This window comes from Lutjanus erythropterus, chromosome 22 (assembly GCF_056507025.1).
Source record: "Lutjanus erythropterus isolate fLutEry1 chromosome 22, fLutEry1.hap2, whole genome shotgun sequence".
In the NCBI taxonomy this organism is placed as follows: Eukaryota; Metazoa; Chordata; class Actinopteri; order Lutjaniformes; family Lutjanidae; genus Lutjanus; species Lutjanus erythropterus.
In genome coordinates this window covers 25,402,167-25,428,968 of record NC_139338.1, presented here as the reverse complement: position 1 = coordinate 25,428,968, position 26,802 = coordinate 25,402,167, and the positions used below count along the sequence as shown (strand labels likewise).

Sequence of the window (26,802 nt, the reverse complement as noted above, 5' to 3'; positions counted from 1 at the left end):
AATTAACTTCCCTAACCCCTCTTTTCTCTCTGAGTTGGTGGCAGCGTTTAAGCATATTGATTCTTCGGAGGGGGGGCGAGGGAAAAGAAAAGCGGGGGGGGGGGGGGGGGGGCGGCTGTAAATGCAGGCCAACTATGTTAAACACTTAGAGTAGTTAGTGTGGAGACGCGACGCAGCATAGCTAATGCCAAATCCCTCAATCATTCTGCTCACACACGCGCGCTGGGTTAATTGTTTACCGAGCTAAATGAAGTGGGGATAATGTAGGCTAACTGCGCACTAAGCGCCGCTAAGACGAGGGATATTGTAAAGGACAATTTGATTTATAGTCGTTTGTTTGCCGAAAGGAGAGCGAGAATTAAAGTCAGTCTTTATCTGTATCAAGGTGTTTGTCAGAGTGACGGCAGGAGGCAGAGGGTGTGTTTGTAATGTGTCGAGTGTGTGTGTGTACAGTTTGTGTTTCAGTGTTGAGAGCAGGGCTGTAAGAGGAGGGAAACACACCTGAAGGTTAAGTTTTATTCATATCCCTTTGAGTACATTCAAGACTATGACATCATAGGAAACCACTGATATCCAGAAGTATGTCAGGACGAGAACATGCCCCCCTTGGAGAACAAAACATGTCATAAGTCACAGCCTACATGATCAATAATTATTGATATCGCCCAATATGAAACTTCATTATCGTGGTTTATCATCCAGGCCTAAACTTCAATCAAACCGAGGTTCAGAATCTATAGATATACATCCCTAATTCCAAAACAAGTTGTTGAAAATGTAAATAAAAACAGAATGCAAGGATATATTCAACTGTGCAGAGTACAAAGACAAGATATTTAATGTTCAAACTGATTTTTGTGAATATATATTCTGAGTTTGATGCCTGCAACATGTTCCAAAAAAGTTTTGTAGCCGTTATCTCCTTCAGATTTCCTGCTTTGTTAATGGTGTGCTGCAGACATCTTGTTTTGATGGTTGACATGATTGTTGTGTAGGTGGTGAAAGACGTTTGTGGGGATCGGTTTGTGGCATAATTTGCAAAAACGTTTTTCTCGTCCATGTCAGACTTTTTATACCTAAACCATGTGAGTGCTAAAGAAGTAGCCTCTCTCTTAGGTACGAGCTGGTCATCAGAAAAACTTGACCGATCACCATAAAGGAATGGAAATGTGACTTTTATGTGGCTCACAAGTAAAGAAAGACACGGTGTCGTACAAGTAAGAACAGCCAGTACACATACAGTAAAAAGGGATGAACAAAGAAGAAAGATAAATATGGTAATTATGGCTGTAAATCAAGCGGCAAAGTGCAAATTATGGTTAAATATCACCAGCACTGTTGGAAATAAAGTGGTCCTGCATTTCTCTTAAGTTGTTTTTCTTTTATTTAAAAAAATTCCAGGAAATGTGAGTAAAAGATGCACAGAATTAATAAGGAACAGACTGTATCTGTACTTTTAGTTAGAGATGTTTACTGATGTATTTACAGTGATTTTACTTTTGTCTCTTTTTCTAAGCCTCGCTAAACAACAAGAACAAGGAAGGAGAACCCTTTTTGGTTCCTGGTAGAACCTTTTATAAAGGTTCCACTTATAATCTTTTCAGAGAGGTCAACGTAGGGTTATACCTAAAACCATCTGTGAAAACTTTCACCCAGTGCCCTTCTGTGGTCTAATGGTTCCGCCTAGAACCTTCTCTGGGGTTCCATCCAGAACCTTTCCATATTCTTACAGTGCTAACAAGAACTTACCAAGGGAGTACCAAGGAACTATATATACTTTATATTCCAAGGGTTTTATCAAGAACCAACTCCGGGTTCTACCAAGAACCCCTTTATATTATGGTGCAAAGAACCCTTGCGAAAAAGTTCTTCAAGGATTACAACAATCCTTGAAGAACTCTTTCTTTCAGAAAGGATTACAAGGTTTTTACCTAGAACCCACTCAGTGGGGTATTCATCTAGAACCTAACCAACAGGGTTCTATCAGGAACCCTTTTATATTCCAAGATTCATACCTAGAAGACATTGAAGGGGTTCAAGCGATAACCCTTTATATTCCAGTGTATTGATCTAGAACCCACCCAGGGAGTTCAAGCGAGAACTCTTCTTTATTATGTACAAAGAGCACTTTGAAGAACTCTCTGTTCCAAAAAGGATCGTTTGGATGAAAAGGTTTCCCAAAGGAACCCTTAGTCTCACGAAGAACCCTGGACAAACCCTTTCTTCAAAAAAGGGTTCTTTAGAAGCAAATGTTTCTGGGTAGAACCTCAGCCCTTCTGATTATATTTGCAGGAATATATTGTTCCATGTCTCTTTATTTTAACCATTTTTTATGAAAGATCTTAATTGGAACCCAAAATGTAGGTGTGATGTCTTTTGTGTTATCGTGATGATCACCGTCTAGAGGTCATGCGTGTGCAGGGGCGCCTTGAGTGTGGATGGTACACACTTGCAGGTGTGTGTTTCTGTGTGTGTGTGTGTGTGTGTGTGTGTGTGTGTGTGTGTGTGATCGGTCGTACGGTCTCGGTCACTGATATTGAATCCCGACTGTGAGGGCCATCTGTCTGACTTTGACCCAGCAGCTCACCGTCACACCTTCAGAGAGGAGGGGGGGAGGAGAAGTGTGCGCTCACCGTCTGTGTGTGTGTGTGTGTGTGTGTGTGTGTGTGTGTGGTACCATACAGTATGTGCACTCCCCGGTTTTTTGGCACACACACTCTCGTCATGTGAACTTGGCCGTTGCTTTGAAGGTGCCAACTGCTGGCAGAGGGCGCGCACACATACGCAGCGACACGCTCTCCGTGTACACACTCCAGTTTCTTTACACGACACACACACTCATCCTATTCCCAGCGTGAGCCTCAAGTTAGTCCTCTGGCTCCGGGACAAGTCGACCTCCGACCTTTTAAGCATCAGGGCATTCCTGGAAGACGTCTGCGGGCGAGACGAGGCGGCGGGGGATAACGTTAACCCGGGAGCAGCAGTTAACATTTAGGAAGTGTAGAGTTTCCTGCACTCGATACACCAGGAGGGACTATTTAACAGGCAGCCGAGGGGGGGGTTTAGCACATAGATCACCTGATTTCTGTACATGTTGCCAGAGTCTTTGCACACGATGAGGGCAGAAAGATAAAAAAGCTAAAAGGAGAAGAAGGGGGGTTAGCGGGTGTCAGCTAGCCTGACACATAGACACCTCACCTCAGCCAGGAAGGAGAGGTGATTAAAGAGACTGTCCCATAACTGGAAGGTCGTAAAATCCATCCTGGCTGCCCGCTGCACTCTGAGCCCTCTGGTCTAATGTGGACCTTATGGTTTCACTCATCCAGGTTTTTACTGACATAAATATCTTCCGCTGGTTGGACGAGCTAATCTTGCATAGCGTCGACTGTGAGTTATCATGCTCACAGTCAAATTAAAGCTCAGTTACTCGATATTTTTATGTTAATAGTGAATCAAATGATTGTATGAAATGTAGTGACAAACCCACAGAGAAGCCAGAAACACTTTTAGCCAGCCTTACCTCACTGGTTTGATTTTACAGCACTTTTACTGACACAAACAAGCTAACAAGTTTGGTCCACTGCCTGCTCAGCACCAAACAGCTGACAGATAAAGTTAGCAGCTAGCTGGTGAAGAAAGTGGAACGTGTAGCACCTTTTAAAAGAGATATTTTATTCAAGAGATAGTGAAGACTAAAAACAAAGCTAAAAGGAAAGTGAATAATGGACACATTTAGATTTAGCAGCTGGAAAAAGATGCTAACTGTTTGCAAATGTTAGCCATATAACATACTTAACATTATGTTGGGTGTGTGTTTTTTTAGCTTGTTGTGTAGTTTTTTTTTTCTGCCCTACGTGGCCAAAAAAAGCGTTCAAGAGTTTTCTGAAGACCAAAAACAGGTGGACAGAGATGCTAAATGATTGCTAGTGGTTCTGTTTGCGTTGTCTATCAACCTTGCTTTTAGCAAACAAGCTAACTTGCTTGGTCCACTACCTGCCCAGCGCCAAACAGCAAAGCTAGAGACTAGCTAGTATAGAAAGTGGAACATGTAGCTGCTGTTTCTCAAGAGTTAATAGGGAGTTAGTGGAGAACAAAAACAGAGCTAAAATGGACTTACATTTATCACGTGGGCAACAGCAGATGCTAAATTATTGCTTAAGTAGGCAACTGTTTGCTAACACATTAGCCAAAACCATTTTTAAGGGAATATTATGTTTTTCGGTTTGTTGTGTGGTTTCTCTGCATCTTAGAGGGCAACAAAAACAATTAATGTAGTTTTAAAGTGGAAGAGCTGCCATAATAAACCAAAAACACTCATTTTTGAGTGAAGAGGATCTTTAATGAAAGATTGTTTGGTTAGCTTTCATCAACCACAGTTTCCATGAACCTTGAGAGAAATAATGAGCGAGTGAATGAAACAGATGCTTTATTTTTAGCTTTTTAGCTTCCGGAACACTTTTAAATGTGTCAGTTAACATTTAAAACATGAGTCACTACCTTCAAACCTCTGAGAACTCAAATAAATGAGCGAATCAAGAGTTTAACCGAGCTGAGGAGAAAAAAATTATTCCAAGTCCTGAAGTTAATTTTAATTTAAACATGAATGAACAGACAATCACCAGTGATTCTGGTGCCCACGTGAAGCTGCTGCTCAAGAAACTATGATTCCAGATAAATTAAACAATTTCATAGCAGTCCAATAAATATAACACATTGCTGTTATTGTCAAGTAGCAAAAAGGAGTTGTTAGTCTGAACAATGTAATTCTTAAACATTGGAGCAACATGGTGGCTTAGCAACTCATTATTAGCAGTGTGAGTGGTGACTTTCAGTTTGCACATTAATATGTAAATTAAATGTTAATCGATTTTCAAAGGTGTGCATTTATCATGTATTTTACAGCGGAGCCCAGTGTGACTCAGTCAATCAGAACTGAACTATGCAGTTTGTAATAAGGCAATTCAAGTGCTCTAAAAATGATTAAAAACAAATGGTGACACTTTACTTCAAGTGCGCTGCGGATGCATTACAGGCAGATAATAAGCCCCTCAAAGCTGAGACAAAACTTTTACGACTTCATAATCAAACATCAGGAAATTACATTCAATTTAACTTTGTGTCATTAACCATACAGATTCCCCGTAAAGCATGCAAGTCATTTTATTTTTCATTTCATGTTTTGTAAATCATTTCCTGATTAATATAATGTAGTGATTTAGAGTGGCGTATGAGGAGCATTTCAATTAAAGCAATGAAGCCGTTTCTTAAATCTACACTTCGTGCGCTGGTCGTAGCGTTTTTCAATTAAAGCTTTACTCAACAGACAAAGATACGAGTCGCCAAAATAAAAACTGACATCACAAGTCCTCTCTGTGACAGATTCCATCGTCAACACGATACTTATGCATATATTCCAGTCTTTTTGTCCATTCTTGACAGTTTTCTTCCATCTTCAAAACCTTTTCATGTATTTCAAATAAATACATTGACCCTTGCCCTGTAGCAGCACTTTTTTAATATACTACCCCCTCCCCCCATACTAAGTAATGCTCTTGGCCTTTTTGACACCACAGACTAGACGCCTCAGTCTCCATACCTTTATTCAGCGGATGAAAGACCTGATGAGCTTTTAAGATACACAAGGACGAGTGACAGAATAATTTGTTAAAATATGGGCACCTTTCTTGTCACATTTCATTTCTTGAGATCAAGTGAATTCTCCTGCCTTTTGAAAGACTAAATTATTTATTTTGTCTCCTAAAATATGTCAGCCTTGAGATAATCTTTCTTCTTTTTGTCGTGTTTACTGCTTTTTCACCTACTTTTTTTCTTATATTGAACTCGGTGAACTTTTTTTTATTTCTTTTTGCTGTAGTTTAGGAGTCAGAGGTTTAGGAAGGGGCTTGGGCTTGAGTAGGTGGCACAAATGTCTCAAGGATGGTTGTGTCCAGTGTCTTTTTAATTATGTACCTTGTACCAACTAATTGTGTTTTATAATGTGACACCAACTTGATATAAATCTGGGTCAGTTTAGGGACAGAAAACATTTGGGTAGGGTAAAAATGATCGCTCTTGTGAGATCTTTTATGGGTCTTGGGTTCACCTTTAGTCACAATTTACAAGGATGAAGTGATTCGATTTTGATTTTTGTGGGTCAAAGTTCACAATTCACCGTGACCTCATGTCCACCCCATTTCCGAGAAGGCTTTATCTCAAGAATGTTTTCAGGGATTTTCTTCCAGTTTGGCACAAACGTCCACTTGGATTCAAAGACAAACTGATAACATTTCAGTCATCAAAGATAACCGTTACCTCACAGAACATGTTTTTGGCCATAACTCAAGAATTCATGCACTGATTAGGGCAGAATTTAAAATGATTAGGTGATTAATAAGGTCAAAGGTCAGACTCAGTGTGACCCCACGTCCGTCCCATTCTCGTGAACACAATATCTCAGGACTGCCTTGGGAATTTTATTACATCTTGCACAAATGTCCACTCCAACTCAAGGATGAACCGATTAGATTTTGGTGGTTAAAGGTCAAAGGTCAAGGTCACTGTGACCTCAAATCTTATTTTTCTAGAATGTGTAAACTCAGGGATGCCCAGAAGGAATTTCTTCAGATTTTGCACAGATGTCCACGTGGACTCAAGGATGAACTGCTCAGGTTTCGGTGGCCAAAAATCACACTTTTGTGTATTTTTTGTCAACTCAAGAATTCAGACGTGAAAGCATGAAATTATTCTCTGGTGTTTTAATGTGTAGTGCCAAAAAATACACTTACCTTTATTTAAATTGCTTCAAAGTCTTTGAAACATTTATTATATGAGTCTAGCTGCCTTTGTCATGAAAAAAAAATATATATATGTATCCAAAAAAAAAAGATTCACCAAAGACAACAGATTCAGTTCAGAGTGGAGAAGAAGAAAGTAGAAAAGAGGTTTTGGGGACAGAAGGAACATTGAACTCACACGTAGGCCGTATCAGGTAAACAGGAAGTAGATTAAGCAGCCTCCTGACTAGACAGATACATTTGTAAAGCTAAATGCCAGCGCAGCATCGCGCCGGCTGCACACATGGCTCTATACAGTGAAGTTTTTGGTTCTCTGTGCTTTTTATGAGCCTGAGCGCAGTGAGGACTTAGTAGTTTTGCCGGGCTCCCGCTGAGCGCATAATGAATGGCAGACTGCGGCTGCTGGCCTGCCAGGCAAGAAGAAACAACACTGTGGAATTGTGGGATAGCGGAGGAGAGTCTCGCGTTGTGGGTCTCGGCGGGAGCTCACCGAGATCAAACATGTCGACAGCGCCGCCGCCCGCCGGGCATTCTGGGCAGACAGACCTGAGGAGGAGACGCCTGAAAACCAGACCAGAGTTTTTGTACCTGTGTGTGTGTGTGTTGGTGTTTGTATATATGTGTGGGCGTACGATTGTGTGTATGTTTGTGTGTGTGTGTGCAGCTTTTGGCGGTGCTTTTCAGGAGTGAATGACGGCGGTGCGGTGGATGCTGTCATGGCTTTTGTTTTTCTGTTTTTGTTTTCTGCCTTTAGAGGACAGACTTTGAAATGGATTAACAAGAACTGACTTGATGTGACTTCCAGGTTCGCTTTGACATGACTTTCCTGCGTTTGATGTGGCTTCAACACACACACACACACCTCGTTTATGTCCCTGCATCTGTCCTTGTGTTAGTGATACTGTACTGAGACTGCAGCCTGAAGGGTTAACAACTGTTCCTGCCTGTCCAGTGTCCATGACCCTCTTCCCTCTTTCTGTCTCTGTCTCCTTCTCTGTTGCTAGTTGACTCGGTCTTTCTCTCACCGAGTCCTTGTTACTGCCTGTTATTGTTCTCCCTTTTTCTCTGCTTTCGCAACCCTTTTCCTTTTTTCTTTTACTTAAGACTTTCTTTCCTTATATGTTTCATTTCTTTCTTGTCCTTCATGCAGACATTTGTGGCTGATGCACACTACAAACTACAAGTTAAAGCCTTCAGCTGCCTCTGAATTTCATTTCGTTGTTACCTCCTCATCCACATTTTCTTTCTTTCATTCTTTCCCTTTATGCAGGACTTTGCATGAAAATGCATCGTTGACTTCAAGGCAAAGCGTTCAATAATCACAATTTTGTCGTTTCTTTTCTCCTTTTTGACTTTTCCTTGTTTTTTTCTAACTCTCGTTCTGTTTTTCTATAGTCTTGTGATGCACAGATTGGCTCTGAGTTCATCAGATCTCACATGCGTGCATTTATCATCCACCTGCACCTCCACCAGTCCATACAGGCTGTATTACCTTTTACATTATGTCAGGCAGCGTGAGCTACAGGTGATTTCTTGATGCATGAGTGTTTTCTTTAACAGTTTATTAACCTGAACTCCTGTATACAGGCCCATGTGACAGAAATGCATCAAAATTCACAGATTTTTTCAGACTCTTTTACATCTGTGCTGACATTTCTGGCCAAATGCATTACAAATCACAAATCAAAGTGAGTTTCTCTTAAATCTGTTATATTTTTCTTATTTTTTCCTTTTCTTTCAGTAGCTAGGCTTCTTAACCTATGTGCATACTTTTCTGCCTTAAACGCATCACAAATCAAAAGCCAGAGTGTTCAAATTTCACTGAATTTCCTCTCAATTCATTTTTCCTCTTCCTTTCCTCCTTTTTGTGTCTCATTTTCTTTCTTACTATAGTATTTCTTTCAGTCTTTCTAGCTTTCTTTACCTGCATGCAGAAAAATTTTGGCATAAAAAGGCATCACAAATCACAAGTCACTTCACTTGAATTTCAAAAATAATCACTGATTGGCTCGTTGCAGAGCTGCCATGATGGTTTTGTTGAGAGGGTCTGTTGACTCTGTACCTTCCATCCCCCCCTCCACCATTTACTGCCCCCATCAGGCAGGTTTGGGAACTAATCAACGGACAGACTCGGTGTGTGTGTGTGTGTGTGAGAGAGAGAGAGTGTGTGTGTGTGTGTCTGGGACAGGTCTGGGAGACGAAAAAAAGAGTGAGGATGATAAGGAAGAGAGCAAGAGGGGGAGAGTTGGGATAAAGGTGTGTGATAGAATTGGAAGATCAAAGCCTTCTGTCACAGCGTGACTGAGCCCAGGGGCGTTATGGGTAAGACAGGGCACATACACACTCGCACGGACACACACACACGTATGCACACACGCGCACACACACTCACGGCTGGTATTTGACTCTGAGTGTGATTGATACCGGGCTAGATTTGGAGAATCACTGTCATTCGTCTCTCCGCAGATCAAACAGCCACATAATCTCCCATAAAGGAAAGAGAGATGGAGGGAATAAAAAAGGGACAGAGGGGGAGAGACTGAAGGAGGCAGGAAAGGGTGAGGGAGAGAGAGAGAGAGGAGAGCAGAGGGGAGACAAGGCTTTCTCAGCTGTGAAGTATTTTCTTGTTTTCCATAAAAGACGACCAGCCACCTTAAAAACACATCCATCATTCAGCTCCATTAAACTGCTTTTTGGGTACATCACAGAGGAATCCAGAATCTAAAGAGATGAATGTAAATGCAGGTATTAGACCCCTTTTACACCTGCTGCAAACACACAATCTGTACCTCGATATCTTGTCTCAGAGTGAGGAACAATACATGCATCTTGGACATGCGTGCAGGGGACATAGCAGTGCATCTAAAAGGGACAGTTTATCTTTGCAAAATCTTAATGTGAATGTGTGTAAGCAGCCCTGTGGCAAGCAAAACTTTTGACTCACTACCATTTGTGTTCATAACTGGCTGATATTACTGGTTGTTATTCTTGATCTTGGACTGCTTCTTCTCTTCTTTTGCTCTCTCTTCTCAAGTCTTGTTCTCATTCTTTGTTTTCTTGCTCTTATTTTTTTTTTCTCTCCAAGTTCTTTATCTTCCCCTGGTGTTTTATCAAACCAGCATTCTGCTTTAAGATGCCTCGCCAAAACTTTCCGGGACTGAAGTGTTTTAGGGTCGAGCCAGATTTGTGTCACTCACAGATAAAACCAAACCAGTGGCATAAGCCTGCAGGGGATCATGTAATTGCTTCTGTGTGCGTGATCGCTGCACCTACAGCTTGTCTGCAGCTAATCTCAAATATTACTGGTCTGATCAGCCTATTTTTTGTGTGTGTACATTTATGTCTGTATGCTACTATGTATGTATGACTTTTATGTCTTTATGTTTTGTGGCTGACTTTACAAAATCTCTGCTGATTGCATCTGGCACTTTTGGTGGCTTTGCAGTAGGTGCTTCATCATCTGTTTCCTGGCAGGGATCTGCACGCTACTGAGTGACCTCTTCTAGTTAAGAATTGCGATGCATACGCTCATAAATGAATGAATGTTTAAACCATGTCTGGGTGTGAGACACTCGTAATAGTGAGTGTGAATGTGGGTTAAGTCTGACAGTGTTTATTCAAGTGTGTGTGTGCAGCATTTAATATATTTTGTCTTCTTTTCTGTCTCCACAGATGCACCACCCTATTCAGATGAAACCTGCAGACAGTGAGAAATCTAACGGTAAGTGACTACACACACACACACAGACACATCAATATCACACACACATGCATCAATAGCCTTTCTGAATTTGCTTGGTAATAGCTATCTCAGCCATGTGTTTGCTCGCTGCAGACGGGACGGGCGACTGTTGGGGGGGAGAAAAGACTGAACGGCAGCTATAGAGAGGAGCAGAGAAAGAGAGGGACGGGGTGGGGGGGTATGCTAATCTATATAAATATATTTTTATATGTGTGATGAATTATTAAGGTGCCTCAGAAGGAGGTCAGTGAAAGTTGAATCGTTTTGGCCTCTTGGTGAACCCGCCTCACTCCCCCGTGGCTGCCCGCTCATACAAACATGCTGTACACACCCTCCTCTCGCCGCACACACACAGACGCACTCGCGCTTTAAAGCATCTATCTCACTCACACACGCCCGGGCGCTGTCACACACTCCGTCCTCGGATCACCCCATTCCCAGAACTACATATTGCAGATCCAGTCGTGAATTGATTTCCTATACCGAGCCTCTTCCTCCATCCCTTCTCGTTCTAACGAGGAGGCTGTAGGCAGAGGAAGTATCACGGCGCCTCTAAAGGATGAGGCTGGAGTTATCCTATATTTCTCTTATCGTCAACAAATCCCATCAAAAGACGACACCAACAATGTGTCAGTCCAACTATAAATACTTTATGACTGTCCGACCCTGTCTCAGCGCTCAGCTGCAAGCCGATTGGTTCCTACTGAGGACGTAAATCTTTAAAAACCTCACAACTACAGTATAGAGAGTGAAGCTCTCTGTCAGGTGTGTCAGGGGGCAGGTGGGTAGAAAACAGGGAGTGCAGGGTAGACGGTGCAGGGTGACATACAGCCAAGTTGGAGTCTGGATTATATTCCCAAATGGATGTCCTCCAAGCTAACATGTGCTAACTACGCTAACAACTGATCAGAAATGTGCAACAACTTTTCCAATTGATATCAAACTAATAACATTATAGTGAGAGTAGCTGAGTAGTGCAGTTTTTAGCAAACATTACTTGAATGTTACTCAAAGCATCTTAAGTGAAACATGAGCATAATTTCAGGAGGGATTTTGATTGCTTTGAAGTGTGCGTGACCTTTCAATCATGGAGGCTCTGGAGAACCACAGAGAAGTGAAGCTGCGTTCCACCCACACCGGCATTGTTAAATCACAAGAGGGAGTAAAGAATAACTCAGTTTTCTCCAACCGACATTAAAACAGAAACCTTAGACCCTTGACCGTACAACTACCTACAGCACTGCAACCCACAAGCTAAAGGAGTCAAGTATAGTTTTATTCGGTGGAAGGCTTCATATTTGATTGGATAAAAGGTGTATATCCACCCTCAAGTGCGGGATGAGTCATTGGAAACTTCTTAATGTTTCACAGTAAGTGCAAGGGGAGATATAAGTACTCAAATTTGTCATATTTTACAGATACCAAGAGAAAACAGTTAATTCAGGGACGCAGGATAAGAAGATTTTTAAAATGTCATTGTGTCTTTAAAGACAGTTTTACAAGGTCTGAATTCTGTTGCTCTGGTAATGCAATCAGTTTTAATTGGTTTCATTTTGATGCAGCAATAACATTCAGTGTAATTTGTCAGGTTCATTATGCACAGTGATATTCAGTTGAGGTAGATTTGGAAATTAAAAGACAATGTTATTAAAGTTGTGGTTTAGTGGGAGAGGCACGCAGACACTGTGGACACGGTGTCCAAATCAGATTTGATGTCTGTTTAAAGGTTCTGCTCAATTACTCCGTTTTGAGGGTCAATTCAACCAAATTGTAAAAACACATAATGTATTTTCCCACTTGCCTCTGCAGGTTTCTAGTTTGGGTTTTTTATCGGCTGCTGAGGCTTGGTGGGGTCATGAAATGACAGACGCCTGGACAATCATGTCTTAAATCCATATTTGGCAGCCAAGTGACCAGAGTTTTAATATCGTCCTGCAGGCTGCATGCTGTCAGTGCTAAACCAAATCAGAATGTTCTGCACAGTCTGAGAGGATGGACAAAGGCACAACATGTTCAAAAAACCTGCTGAATTCATACTTCAAGGAAATAGAGGGCAGCTTATAACCAGAGTAACCACTAACTGCCGCTAACTGTAGCTGCTGTTAGCTTAAATGTTTATAGTTGAACAAACAAAAGTCATACATGTTGTACCTTTAAGTTCACATAATGGCTTTTTAGTGTCATTAAAGTGAGTGTTCAGGCTGTTCCTTGAGTTTTTCAGAAGGGGCCCACTAACCTCTCAGCCCTACTTGGTAATTCACCCATAGGATCATATTTTTCCCTGCTGATGCTTCTGCAGCCACTCAGATGTTCTGGAAACAAATTTAATTTTGTTTGTGGTGACTGAAAAACACAAAACACAACAGCAAAATGTCTCCCCAGAGCCAAATTCCTGGTTATAATCCCGAGACCCCGCTGCTGATAGTTTTTACCTCAGGTGGAAAAAATATTTCCGAGTTCAAATTGTTGTCAGCGTCGCTGTGGATTATTCAGGGTGGCGGCGTTTAAGAAACCACAGCAGCAGACATCTGAAAATTTCGGCAGGTTGATAAAACTGAAATTATTTGCATGGCTAAGTGAGAAAATGTGTGTTTTTGCAATTTGGGTGAGCTGACCCTTAACGCTGAGTAATTGAGCAGAATATGAAAAATGGATGAAACCATGATTGGATGAACTGACCATTTAAAAAAAAAACAGTTGCAGGTAGTTTTAGATTTCACAAAGTTTTAAAGGTGCTTTTAACACCTGGAAGCCCTGCGTGTGTGTGTGTACATATTAAAAGCAGAGTCTTTCCCATAACTGTACATCACAGAGGAGTCCTTGTGATGGAGTGGCATCATAAGCCAGCTGCTATATCACTGTCCACTGCGGGGGGAATACAATAAAATGACAGTATCCAGCAAGGCAGGGGAGAAATCCTTATAAAAGCCATCATCCGCTCCACTGAAATATGGCGAAATATGACTTTATAAGACATAACCGTCAGGGTAACGATGGTGGAACTTAATAAAGCAGCCACTACTCACAGCCAGGATGGTGAAATATAGAGCAGACCATACGTAACGTATCCATCCACTTAATGGTAATGACCTTTAATAAACCCAGTGTTAGAGTCGCTGTAACAGTGACAAATGGCCGCTCAGAGGTTTATTAGTTTAGTCAGTGGAGGAGATGGAAGAAGAGAAAGAGATGGAGAGATGTACAGTACAGAGAGAGATAACATTATTGGTAAATCAGCTGCACTTCATTTTGCAGCATGTTAATAAGACGCAACAAGCTGTACTTTAAAAAAAAAAATCAAATTAGACAAACACCGGAAATAATATGTTTTTATTATATTTGTTAGACCCTCATTAGACTTTATTAGACTAGGGACACATTACAACTGTACTGTAAACTAAAGTGTTTGGTTTCCTACTGCTAGTCACTAATTAGACTTTATTAGATGGTAATTTACAATAATAAACTTTATTTGTGTAGCACCTTTAATACAAGAAATGCAGCCCAAAGTGCTTTACAACACAGGAATTACATGCACCAAGTACACCAAATAAAAAAGACATAGAATGAACACATAATACTTAAAAATGCAATATATTATACATACAATGCATCTTCACAGGGATAAAACCTACTTGATGAAATAAGGATAAAAATAGAATGCATAGGATGCATAACATGCAATGGAAAATGACAATAATAAAATTAAGTTAAAAATAATATGTATAGGATGCATAAAAACAAGGAAAATACACATTTTTAAAGAAGTGCAACACTGCAAAAAAAAAAAAAGAGTCTCATGCAGGAAGGTCACAGCGAGTTAAGGGCTTTATGTTTCTTTCAAAAATATTTAGCGAGCTGGCTTAACTGACGTCTACAGGTTTTGCGTTCCAGAGTTTTGGGGCCCAACTGACAAAGGCTGCATCCCCGATGTTCTTTTTTGGTAATTGGCAGTAAACCAACTGCAGGCGATCGCAGTGTTCTTTGAGGCAAACGGCGAACAAGTGAGTCAGAAGTGTTGCTGGTCCTGGCTAAGCAAGTAGAGGAAAAGTTTGTCTTATGTGACTGCACAGATAGATCTGCTGTAATATGTCCCTAATTACCCTCTAATAAAGGCCAATAAAGGTCTAACAGTGGGAAATAATTCACTTTAGTTTGCAGTGCAGTTCTGTTGTAATGTGTCCCAAATGACTCTCTAATAAAGTCTAATAAAGGGTCTAATACTTTCTAATAAATGACATATTTATTTCTAGTTTTTGTCTCATTTAATAAAAAGCACAGCTTGTTATGTCTTTTCAGTTTACTTTAAAATAAAGAATGCAGGTTTTTTTTTTTTCCTTTTCACTAAACTTTTATGATTCTTTTTTGGTGTCTCTTAATGTGTTGAAACCCAGCGTGAAGACAATTCTGCTCCAATTTATCCCAGAATGCAAAGCTGACTCCCGATCATCCCAGAGCTGGCTTTATGAGTCTTATCACCCGCCCGCCTGCCTGCGCGCCTCGTCCGAAAAAACAGAAACAGTCAATTGTAACGATATCTCCTCTCTTTCTTTTCTATCGACACACAGTAAATTAATTACATTGCTGTTAGACTTGTGGTAATCTTCCTCTGGAGTGATGCGCACACACACACACACACACACGCACACACACACGCTGTGTACAAAGGAGTTAAAGCTTTTTGAAACAACACTTATCTTGGCAGCGTATCCCGACGGTTTGTTTTTTAAACACACAAACAATTCAAACAGCAAAATAAACAAGTGCGCTATTGATTTCCCAGAGTGCAACAGACCGCTTATCTCTTTCGCCTCGCGGTAAGAGCTGACAGTTTCCTCATTAAAAATGAATTGGATTAGCATTACATTGAATGTGGTGGGAACACATAAACACACACACACACATATTGTTTCTGCGAGCGATGAGGATTTCACTCTCAGCCAAATTCACACTTAACCTCGCTCACACACCAAGTTTTCTCACCGTTACCTGCAGCCGCGCTCGCATTCCTCGACGTTGCACCGGAGGAGGAGGGATTGTGTCAGCGGAGGTGAAAAGAGAGGAATCCATGAGGGAGAACGGAGGAGGAGGATAGAGGAGGAAGAGAAGGAGAGGTGGTGGAGGGAGGAAGGGAGGAAGGAGGGTGAGAGAGGACAAGCTGGAGAGTCTCAGCGAGCAGTCGGTGTTGAAGTGATAATGAGACATTGATCAGAGCCTCGCAGATGGCATGATGAAATACATGAACTCTGTCTGTGTTCATCTGTCTCCCACTGTCCTTTTTTTTTCTTTCTTTCTTTGACTGTTTCTTTTGATTGGTGTTTTGTTCTGTCTCATTCCATTTTTCCACTTTTTTCTGGTGTTCCTGTTTTTTGTTTTATCTTTTTTTATTTTGTCTTTCTTTTCTCATTCTCTTTGTTCTCACCAATCTTTCTCCCTCACTATTTTTCAGATTCTTGTCACCGTTATATGTTTTAGAAAAAGTGAATTCCAGTTCAGTGGGAAGCCTGAGCTCTGTCTACCTCCGCACACTGCACAAAAAATAAACTTACAGTTAAAGAAATAGTTTTAAGATTCACCATATTCACTTTGTCGCTGAAAGTTAGACAAGAAGCTCTATAATTATGTGCTCTTTATTATGTCTTTGTACTGAGTCTTTCTTAAACTACTGAGTATTTCTGCTTTATTATCGTATAGATTTTGTACATACAAAACTTCCCAGCAAAAGTTTTTTTACACGATTGTACTTGAATAACCAGTGTGACAAGAAACATGTTGATCTTGACTCTTGATGCCACTGTCATGTCTGTACCAACCCATCCTCACAAGAAAAATAGGAATATACTGCAGTTGTTTGTAGAAGTTCTCAGCATGAAAAGTGCACAACTTTCACAAACTTTCACAAAATGTCTAACTATTCTTTTAAAAATAGCAAATTAATGCACAACATGATGAAATGTTGGTTGTATTGTATTCAGACCCTTACTCACTCAGTCAAAAGAAAATTAATGCACAGTTCAGATAAAATATTGCGCAAAAGAAGCTGTAAAAGTGTTGTGAAGTCCCTCCTTTCACTCACACTGTTTCTGTTTTCTTCTTCTTCTTCTTCTTCTTCTTGGCTCTGCAGCGGTGGAAGACAGGAAGTTGTTCATCGGCATGGTGTCGAAGAAGTGCAACGAGAACGACATCCGGGTCATGTTCTCTGCGTTCGGACAGATCGAGGAGTGCCGGATCCTCAGAGGGCCCGACGGACTGAGCAGAGGTGCGTGTCGCTCCGACTCACTTCCATCCACACGTAATGCTCCTCATGTGAATATTATTAGCAGGACGGCCTGCGGCAGCTGTTGCTGTTCATTGTGTCGACTTGCGCCGTGACTCAAACTCAAAACCTGGAGGAAATCTTTATTGTGGCACCGTGTGACGAGAGCTGGCTGGTTGAAGATGGTTTCTGAGCCAATGGCTGTGTCTCAGAGTTTAAACAACTTTTTAAAGTGTATGCATCCAAAAACACCTAAGAATTTATCTGATAATTGTCATTTTTGTCAGTATATTAATGACAGAGTTGAAAAAATGAAGGCCAACCACTTTCTAGTTTAACTTTTTTCACTTACTTCAAAGTATTTTATATAATCGGCAGCTCATTTGAGTGTTTTCAACCATTTTTCTCTTCTCTGTCTTTACTGGAAGTTTTTCCTCAGCTGTCAATGTCACAAAAAGATGTTGTTTACTGTAAACTGTGGTGATTAGTGGCTTTCTGCAGCAGGAAACATTTAAAAAAAAAACTTTTTGAGCATAAACTTCAGGAGACAGTCAGTTAATATTGTTCTGCATCCTTTCAAAAAACCTCCCCTGCGTTCACCTGAAATAGTTTTTGAAAGTCGTGATCAGACTACACGCTGTTTTTGTCTTCTGAGATCGTAACTGTTTCAGATTAGGCAGCCGATCGAGTCATTTTTGACCCTGACCGATCATAACTTGCTGCACGCAACTTGCAAGTAGGTGATCTGGAAGAAGGTGCAAATGACCGACTTCGCTGTTCCACCTGACAGCAGCAACAACAGATGTTTAACGTGGTTTTCTGAATCAAAGTCAACCTTGACCCATTCATGGTCACTGGACAGTGAGTCTGTCTTTGTCCTTTGCAGTCAGTAGTAAGAGTAAGAGTGAGTCAGCGAGCAGGATGTAATATGTGTGTGTGCAGAGAGTGAGTAATTTAATGCTCCTGAATTAAGGATGATAGTCACTGAAATTAAATCCAACATCAGTCCTCTGTTGCTTCACTGCGTCCACGTCTGTGTGAAGAAGAGTTCTCTGTACATGTCGAAGTTCCCAAATCCTGCAAGACTGGACATTTAGAGTCAGACACGACTCGACAAAATCAAAGAGGACACGCAACTCCAGTTGGACTTTAACACCAATGACTTGTAATTTTATTTTGACTTGAGCCTTTTGACCTTCCCCCAAACATGAATCCATGAATCAGTTCATTTCTCCTCGCTGCCTGAATCAACTAACATCAACACAGTTCACTCTAAGCAAGTTGGCACTTAATCCCTCAGATTCCTTTTGTTAGAACCAATCTGAGAGTTTTCAGACAAGTTGCAGAAGAGAATTATAAAAAACAAAACTAATATTCTGTCACTGAGCTCCAGTTGGAAAAACTGATACCAAACATAATTTCATTCACGTATAAAAACCATGCAGTCGTCAACAAAAAGGAAAGCGCGGTATGCAAAATGCACAGGTCTAAAAACTGAGACTTCCAGCTCTGTTCGACATTTGAAGTTGCACAAAGAACCATAAGTCGAGGCTCTTTCGTTAAAATTGCTTTACATTTGGGGAAAAGCACATTCTGACTTGTTTAGGACTCGAAACTCAAAGTTCAGGACTTGGGACTTGACTCAGGACTGCCTGCTTTGCTTTGCACCGTACAACAAACAACAACAATACAAGTCTTTTCAAGTGGACAAACTGGACGCAAGTGTACTCAGTCCCTGATGCTTGGTACCTCTGTCAACTTTCTCCTTTGCCATAAAAATAACATATTTCCACATTTTAAAGATATGATCTTTGCCAAAAAAGCAATGTATAGTGTGTGGTGATGTCTGAACCTGCAGAGACACTGCTCTTTGCCTATAATTACTGTTTGTTTTTTTTAATTGTTCAGGACATTTTGCCCAAAACATTGTAATTTGACACCTTGACCTGTGAAATAAGTCTATGTTGCCTGTACTGTAGCTTAAAGTGAGGCTAACGTAGAAACTCAATAAACCTTGTGCTGCCTTTGCATGTTTCCTCTGTGAATCAGAAGTTGTGAGTCGACCTGAATAGTTTTTTTCTGTCTACTGGAAGCATTGTATCAGATCCTGTTTTCAACCAGCTGCTTCTCGAGAATGGTTCAGATTTCCTTCAAGGTTTTGAGACGGTCATGCTAAGAAGTGAATACAAATGAACTGGAGCGACATCTTGAGGCTGCCGTGGCCGCTGTGAATACATGCTTCTCCTTTTTCGCTCTATATATCTCTTTTGCCTCTCTCTCTCTTTTTTTTCTTCCCCCCCTCTTGCTCTCTCAGCCTCGGCCCCCCGATCACAACCACCACCCCCTCACCCACCTCCCCCCCGCCTCCTCCTTTGACCTCCTGACCTCCATTCATATCCTTCACCTTCCCCGCCGTTCCAGTTTAGCCTCACCGTAAGCCAGTCCTAAGCTCTTTGATACTTCCATAGTGAGGCCGAGGGCATTTTCAAACCAGCAGTACAAATCAGGAGACAGAGACGTGTTGCCGCTTGTTGCATTTACAGAATGCATCAGACTGGTTGTAACTTTAGCAGAATATCAATGCCAGAGCCATGTTATAGCAGCATTTTCCACTTCTGTCTTTAGCTGGCCAGGAAAAGAAACAAATGAGAATGATTTACTGTTCGATTCATGTTTTTCCCGTCATTCTTTGGTTGTGTGGAAAGTCAGTTAAGTAAGCAATTCAACACACTTGAGTGAAACTTTTTAAAAACAAGGACGCAGACATGCTGATGTATGAAAACATGAACAAAAACCACAAAATATAAAGTTATTACATCAGAAAATGCCAAAGAAAGCAGAAGGAGATCTTCTATTCTGTGGAAACGGTTCCAAAACTCGCCTAGTTCACATTAATTAGAGTTCAAATTAATGCTGAATTTTTCAATGACTGAGTAAGTGTTGGTTTATTAGTAGTAAGAAATCATTAATAGTCATGTAGAAGGAGTATATGTTTGTAACGTTAAATTGAGCAAAATGTTAATGGAGTTTGGCGGGCAGTGAGACAGGCAGCCACTGAGCTTCATCATCCAGAGCGTGTTATTTCAGAGCAGTGGGCTTTTATTTTCAGGATAACAGGCTTAACTTTACATTGACAGACAGCTGACAGCTATAAACAGCTGATCAACTTACAGTGGAGGACTCGTCACAGCTTGTTATCGTCGGTTTATAAGGTTGCACGCATCCTGTGCTCTGCAGAGCTCCTGCAGCCTGCCTGTCCCTGCCATGTCTGGGTAGGAAGGGATGGGAGGAAGAAACTCACTTCAACCATACATCTGTGGCTCCAAAGTATGCAGGGGAATGTTAAAGAGAAATTCCTTATAAAATAAAAATATCCAAGGGCTTGAAAAGTGGGCAGAATATATGAATATGCACTAATTCTAGACATAACGAATAACAATACTTTTTTCGACGCATTACTTTGAGAAAATCCTTTTTTTCATTTAACAAAAGACGGCATATTTACAAATGTTGAATGCAGCCAATATAAGAATGTGAGCAGCGGCAAAATCTTTGTTTAAAATTAAAACATTTCTTTAGATGCAGACACTAAAAAAAGGTTTTCAAAGTCTTGACACATTCAGACACACATCAGTCAGTACTAAAGTATTATTGTGGTTTGAATTCCTGCGCTAGAAAGCAGATTTCAAAATGGCAAAACAACAAAGGAAAGCCATGTAGGGGAGAGTGGGGTAACATGAGCCATTTCTTATATTTGGTGATTTCACCACAAAATAAAGGTGCATTTGTTTCATATACGTCAGATTGTTGTTTATCTAATTTTTAAGGTTTTAGCAAGTTTCTCAATGAGGCTGGCAAGTTCAAACTCTGTGCTGTCTTTAAAAACCAGATGAGCTTTTATTTGTCTGTTTCTCCATTTGTCTTTCTTTTATACAGCACAAACTTTTGGGGGTAACTGAGCCATCTTGCCCCAACCTCACTGGCATGTTTTACCCAACCATCTCTGTTTTGACAAAATTGTTCCTAACAGTGGCTCACATCCACAATTATGCAGAGTTTATGACCTTGTTTTGTAGCTCACACTGATTTAAATTAACATGTAATAATGTTGGAAACTTATCTAATTAATTTAGTAGGCAACAAGTTAATAAGTAGATACAGAGGGTGGCTCATTTTGCACACTGGCTCGGCTTACCCCGTTCTCTCCTAATAGCGACCTTTTCCTTTTCTCAATTTCTCAAAGAAGTAAGCACTGATTTGGCCACTCTGAGACTTGGCAGGAGGCTGCTCCTAAGTCATGCAGCTCCAATGGCGAATAATCTATCACCACAAGAGCACATTTAATCATGACTCCAAATGTGGCAAAATCTCAAAAACTGCAAATTGCTTGCACTTGATTTGGAGAAGGGTTTGTGCTGCCTTCACGCCACGAAAAGGCCCAAGGCTCACGAGTCGGGCTCTGAACAGTTTGCTCAATAGAAACTGAGGACAATCGCCGAGTTTTTGTTGTTAAAACTAAGAAGTAACAGTTTGAGAGTTTTTGGGAGGAGAAAGTTGGGACAGGAGCATTTTTACCTCTGTGATACATCAGCTTTTCTTTTAACAACACTCAGTAAGTGTTTGGGAACTGAGGACACTAATTCAGATTAAAGTAAAGTTAATCAGTTTGAACATTAAATATCTTGTCTTTGTACTGTATTCAATTGCTAATCGTTGCATTCTGTTTTTATTTACATTTTACACAACTTTTTTGGAATTGGGGTTGTACAATATTTAGAAATCTCTTCACAGCTGATAGCCAGCGGGATGTCCAACCGTCTGGTATCACAAGGCTACAAAAAGGCAAACAGTCAACTTGAATTCATGGCTTCATAATGCTCTCTGACCAAAGTGCTCCAGGGCTGGTTTTAAAACTATAAACAGGCCTTTTAACAAGCAGTCAAACCTATTAGATGAGTTTGTCTAATGTGTCCTCCAACAAACTTGAAAAATAAACACTCTAAAACTGCCCAAAGTCAACATTTAAGTGGACCATCAGGCTGAAATATGACCGGATTTGGCGGGTTCTCCCATCTATCAGTCCAATCTTAGCTGTTGTACCTTTATAAATAGCTCTTGTAACACAGAAACACAAGGATCCCTTCTTCCATCAACCATTCCTCCCCTCAGACAAAACCACCCGCCTCCCCCTGCCTATTCATTTCTACTATCTTCCCGATGCTCCTTACCTCCCCCTCCCCTCTCCCCTTTGTGGTTTCTGTGTGCTGAGGAGATGGAGGGGCTTTTGAAACTCTCTGTCCTCCTATTCCTCCTCCTCCTCCTCCTCCTCCTCCTGTCACACGAGCTGTCATTGTCATCGTCGCGCAGGGTTCAGTGTGGATCTGTTGGTCACGTATATATATTTTTTTCTGTGCTTGTCGGACGTTTATGGATGTTTAATCGTTGACTCGAGTCTTATTTTCTCAATGTGTCTTTCTCTCTCTTTCTCCTCAAGGTTGTCTCTATCTAGAACCAATCTTTGCCTCGAACTAAACTACTCAAACTCCCATGTTCCTCTGCTTCTTCAAACAGCACCGCCCTCTCTCCCTGTCTCTATCTATCCACCCTGCGCTGTCCTAGAATCCTCTCTTGCATCAATTTGTCCTCTTTTTTTTCCCAGACATCCCACATTCCCTCCCTTCCCCAATTCCTTCTTCCATCCCTTTTCTGCTTCTCTTTTGTCCTCATGAATATTTCAGATGTGATGGCCAAATCCTCATTTCTGTAGAGCTGATATAAACCACTTAGCGGCGAGTCAAAGAGGAAATTCTAGTCCAGTTTTGGTCTGGCGAGTAAACAAACAACCCTAACCAGGTTGGAAATAAATAGGTCTTTAAGGATTTCTGTGTTGCCTGCTGGTCCCACAGGGCCTCAGTCCCACCTAGCTGCGCTGCTGAGCTCCTATTAAACCACGGTATCAATCAGAAGAGCGCTTCGCCATCCCGCTATTAATAAAATATGGATCACACCACCAGTGGATGGCTGGGCCTTGGGAGCTACCCTACTTTCATTAAAGGACTGTTTGGTTCTCCGCTGACGACAGAATGCGGCCCGTGAGGTATTTTTAGCGCTCAAGCCACGTCCCATCTCTCCGCCGTGAAAAATAAGACATGCACCAACCAGCCAGGAAGAATAGCTTAAGTTTTTTTTTTTTTTTCATTAGCAGCTTCGACATTAATGAATCAGTGTGAGGAATTCTTTATTTAGAAGCTTCAAGCTGCAGAAAGCGGCTAAAGATAGAAATGTTTCGTGAGGGAAAGTCTGCCAACTGGAGACGAACCCAGGAGTTTCCATTAGATGACAGCCAATGACGTTGAAGCTGACCGGTTTCATAAATAGCACCAGGACCTATCAGGACCGATCTGGTGGGCTAACCCAAATGGATGCCCCCTCCAGAACTGATCCAGTTCTGGGGCAGCACTGCTCTGCAGAGGACGGGGGCAACCTCCCGGAAACTAAGAAGTTAAATGACAGATTGTGGCCGTCTAAAATAGACAGTCCCCTGAATCAGTTGAAAAAATGACCCCTTTTCAAATGTCCTATCTACAGTAACACCAGCTAGCGCAGCAGCCCGGCACTGTAAAGGACAGATCTGAATGTTTACTAGGTCAGTGCTGCAGAATCTGATAACCTTGAGTCGCTTTTTATTACATTCTTACTGTCCTAATGTTAAGTCAGCAAGGCAGGTTTATATGAAAGGTGAGGAAACTTTAACTTCCAGTCGGCAAGGATGTATAGAGAAGCCAAATATGTTTCATACAAGATGAAAAGCAGGTCCATACTGTTAAAGTCACAATCATTTAAGACTGAATACTGTAGATACTGGTTGTTAAAAACCTGTTTAAAGGTGAGTCAAACCATCAGATGCAGTTTTTTACTGTAGTTTACTTTTTTGCTGTACATCTGCTGTGTATCATCCATGGCAGCCAAAATGCATTGATTAAAATGGTAGCAGACTGGTTGTAGTCACACCAGATACAAATGCAGCACGTCCCGGCTGCAGAACTTTTGCTGCATGCAAACAAACATACAATAGAGTTCTATTTTTGTGTGTGCTGCAACCATGTTTAAAGTAGTATTTAAACACATAAAATTGCTTTAAAATAACGTCCTACACAATATCTGATTTTTATTTTAAATGATCTGTCTGGCAGAACCGGCTTTACTTCTCTTCTACTTGTTGTACTTGTACTTCTGTGGGTTCTGAACAAGGTCAATGTAAAATGACATGCAGCTTGACTTAGCCTTGGCGCTGTGTTGTGTTGCGTTGCATAACATACATAATTTAACCCAAACCATAATTGTTTACTAAATCTAACAAAGTAGTTTTGTGCCTAAACCTAACCTAAACAGCTGCTATTTCACAAAATTAACTACTGTCTGTCACTGGTCATGTCCTTTTGGGAGTCATTGCCAATCAATCTACTCTGTCATTTAGGTGTTGTCCACTTCGCTCTTATTTGTAGGATTAGAAGAAGTTGTTCTGAGTGTTTTTTAATAAATTACCAGTGCTGCCGATGCTGCAGCCCAGTTCACTCCAAAGTAGCACACCTGTCTTGAATCTGGCACATTAATCTTAGTTTCATATATACAGTGAGGTAGAAAGATTTTCTGCCACAGAAGTACTCAAAAGACATGATTAGACTATTACCACAGAGATGCACGGCCTCTACAAGGACGCGCTCTTTGTTGTCAGCGAAAAGCCTCCATCTGAAATGTGTGTAGTGGATGAAAGCAGGAGAGAAAAACTGACCATCCGTCACTCTCAGCCCCGTTCTATCACGGCAACAGCAGGCTTTTGATAGAGGTGGAAGAGGACAATGATCACATCTATTCCTCAACACATCTGTACTTCCGCTCCCTCCACATCCAGCCACCCCTCTCTGCCCCCTTCATCCCATCCACACAGCCAGGGAGAGTCTATCTGATGACCCAGGCTATTAGTTTTTTCCCTCTATTGCCAAGTCAGCCAGCCGAACCTGAACATTTATGTGTGTGTGCGTCTGTGTGTGTGTGTGTGTGTGTGTGTGTGAGCATGTGTGTAATCAGTTCAGGCCTGGCTGCGCTAACATGGCTTGGTGAGTTTGTTAGCATATTATTAGTCCGGGGGGTTGTTGAAGCACTTCTCACATTATCTCCTCTAATCACTCCCTAACCAGCCAGACAAACACAACCTCGCATCACCCAAACAGCCAATAACAAACTCCCCTCGGCTGCGTGCGGTCTTGATTGGCCAGAATCAGCGTCGGTCACGGAGGAGGCCGACCACACCTCCTCTCGGCCCTCCGTAGATTGAATTAATATGATTTTCTATCTGATTCATGTCTTTCTCGAGCCCCCCTGCGGATATTTTGTGCCACCGCCGCCACCGCCACGTCTCTTTCCTGTTTGACAAAGAGAGAAAAGAGCCAATCAGACGCACAATACGGGCACAAATGCATTCAAATCGCTTTCATGCAAATTTAGGCTGATTTACATTGTTGAATTGTTTGAGAGAAGAATTCAGGTATGACTAATTCGGTCAGCGCGTAGGAGTGACAGAAAGAGAGGATGAAGAGGAGGAGGAAGAGAAAGCCCCGATGGTGACTCTCAGGTGGTGGTGGTGGTGGTGGGACGGGGTGGGGGGTGGTCTTGGGGATGGGGTGGTTGTGGTTGTCATGACACTGTGCTCGTTTTTCGGCTGTTGTTTCCACAGCGACTGACTGAGAACACTGTTGTCCTGCCTGTGAGCTGTTCTCTGTATCAATCTCTGTTTGGGTTCTTTTATAACAACGACGTGTCCAACCCTTTTGTCTTGTTTTTGTTCTTTCTTGTCTTCCCCCTCCTCCTCCTCCTCCTCCTCCTGCCCTCCCCCCCCCCCCCTCCTCCCTTCCACTGTCCCACCATCCCTCCCTCTCCCTCCTCTCCTCCTCCTCCTCCTCCTCTTCCTCTCCCCTCCCTACAGGATGTGCGTTTGTCACGTTTTCCACCAGAGCTATGGCACAGAATGCAATCAAAGCCATGCACCAGTCTCAGACTATGGAGGTACTGTACTCTTCGCCCTTTCTTCAACTCTTCCTCTTCCTCTTTCTGTCTCTTCAGCCCTTTTCAAACATGCACTTCACTCTGTTAATGTGCCGGCAATTTAATATGTCTGAGTAACTTAGTCACCTCTCTGCAAAAGTCACGACTTACTGCTTTCTAGGTCGAGCCTAGTATAATTTTTCTCACACTCTCAGCATGATTTGAGTTGAATTGAATGCTGTCATGTTAATAATAAGTCTTTTTACTTTCCATTAAGAGCACTTTTTCAACATAACACAACTTTTTTCTCTGCACAAAGATGACAAAATCACTTTCAATTCATAAAATACTCTAAATGGATGAATCTCAAATGGATAGTAAGGATTTTTTTGAAGTGAGGGATTTAACTAAAGTCGGTTTCTCCAAAACCACCAGACTCCATTGGCAAAAGCAGTTAGTCTGTGTTATTATGTGACTTTGGTGAATCTGAACTAACCCTTTAAAATGCCAATTAAGCATGTATGATTGTTAAAAAATAAAACAAAATAATAATACAGGCAGAGACATGACAACAGCTTTGATGCAACATTCACATGAAATAATCTGCTCAAAATTCATCCAAATCACTTGAATTACACAAACTTCCTGCTGTTACTGTGTCGCTATTTGGGTTGATTCTTCAGTTGAATGAATGACTGAATTTAGATCATGTAAAAACAAAATGAAAGAAGAAGAAATAAAACACTAGAAATAAATGAAGAGACCTGTGCAGTCCTCTTTTTTGTAATTTAAATGTTTCATTAAGTTTTTCATGTTACAAAGAGCGTAATGCAGCATAATATAACAAATTACAGAAAGTCAATGAAGAGTAATTGACAAAGCAAACAGAACAAAACAAAACAGATCTTGGCACTAGACGGTCTAAATTTCAGACTGTCTGGTGCATCCTTTAGACTCTTAAAGAAGAA

The 26,802-nt window shown here is 41.3% G+C and overlaps 1 protein-coding gene across 12 annotated transcripts in view; it reads left to right on the top strand.

Moving 5' to 3' along the window:
* The window catches only part of celf2 (cugbp, Elav-like family member 2), a 281,076-nt gene that overhangs the window by 208,959 nt on the left and 45,315 nt on the right, over positions 1–26,802 (top strand). For all 12 annotated transcript variants that reach the window (XM_084710971.1, XM_084710980.1, XM_084710983.1 and 9 more), the window contains 3 exons: positions 10,467–10,515; positions 16,661–16,795; positions 25,776–25,855. In XM_084710971.1, coding sequence (XP_084567097.1) covers positions 10,467–10,515; positions 16,661–16,795; positions 25,776–25,855 — 264 coding nt within the window. The remainder of the gene's footprint in view (positions 1–10,466; positions 10,516–16,660; positions 16,796–25,775; positions 25,856–26,802) is intronic.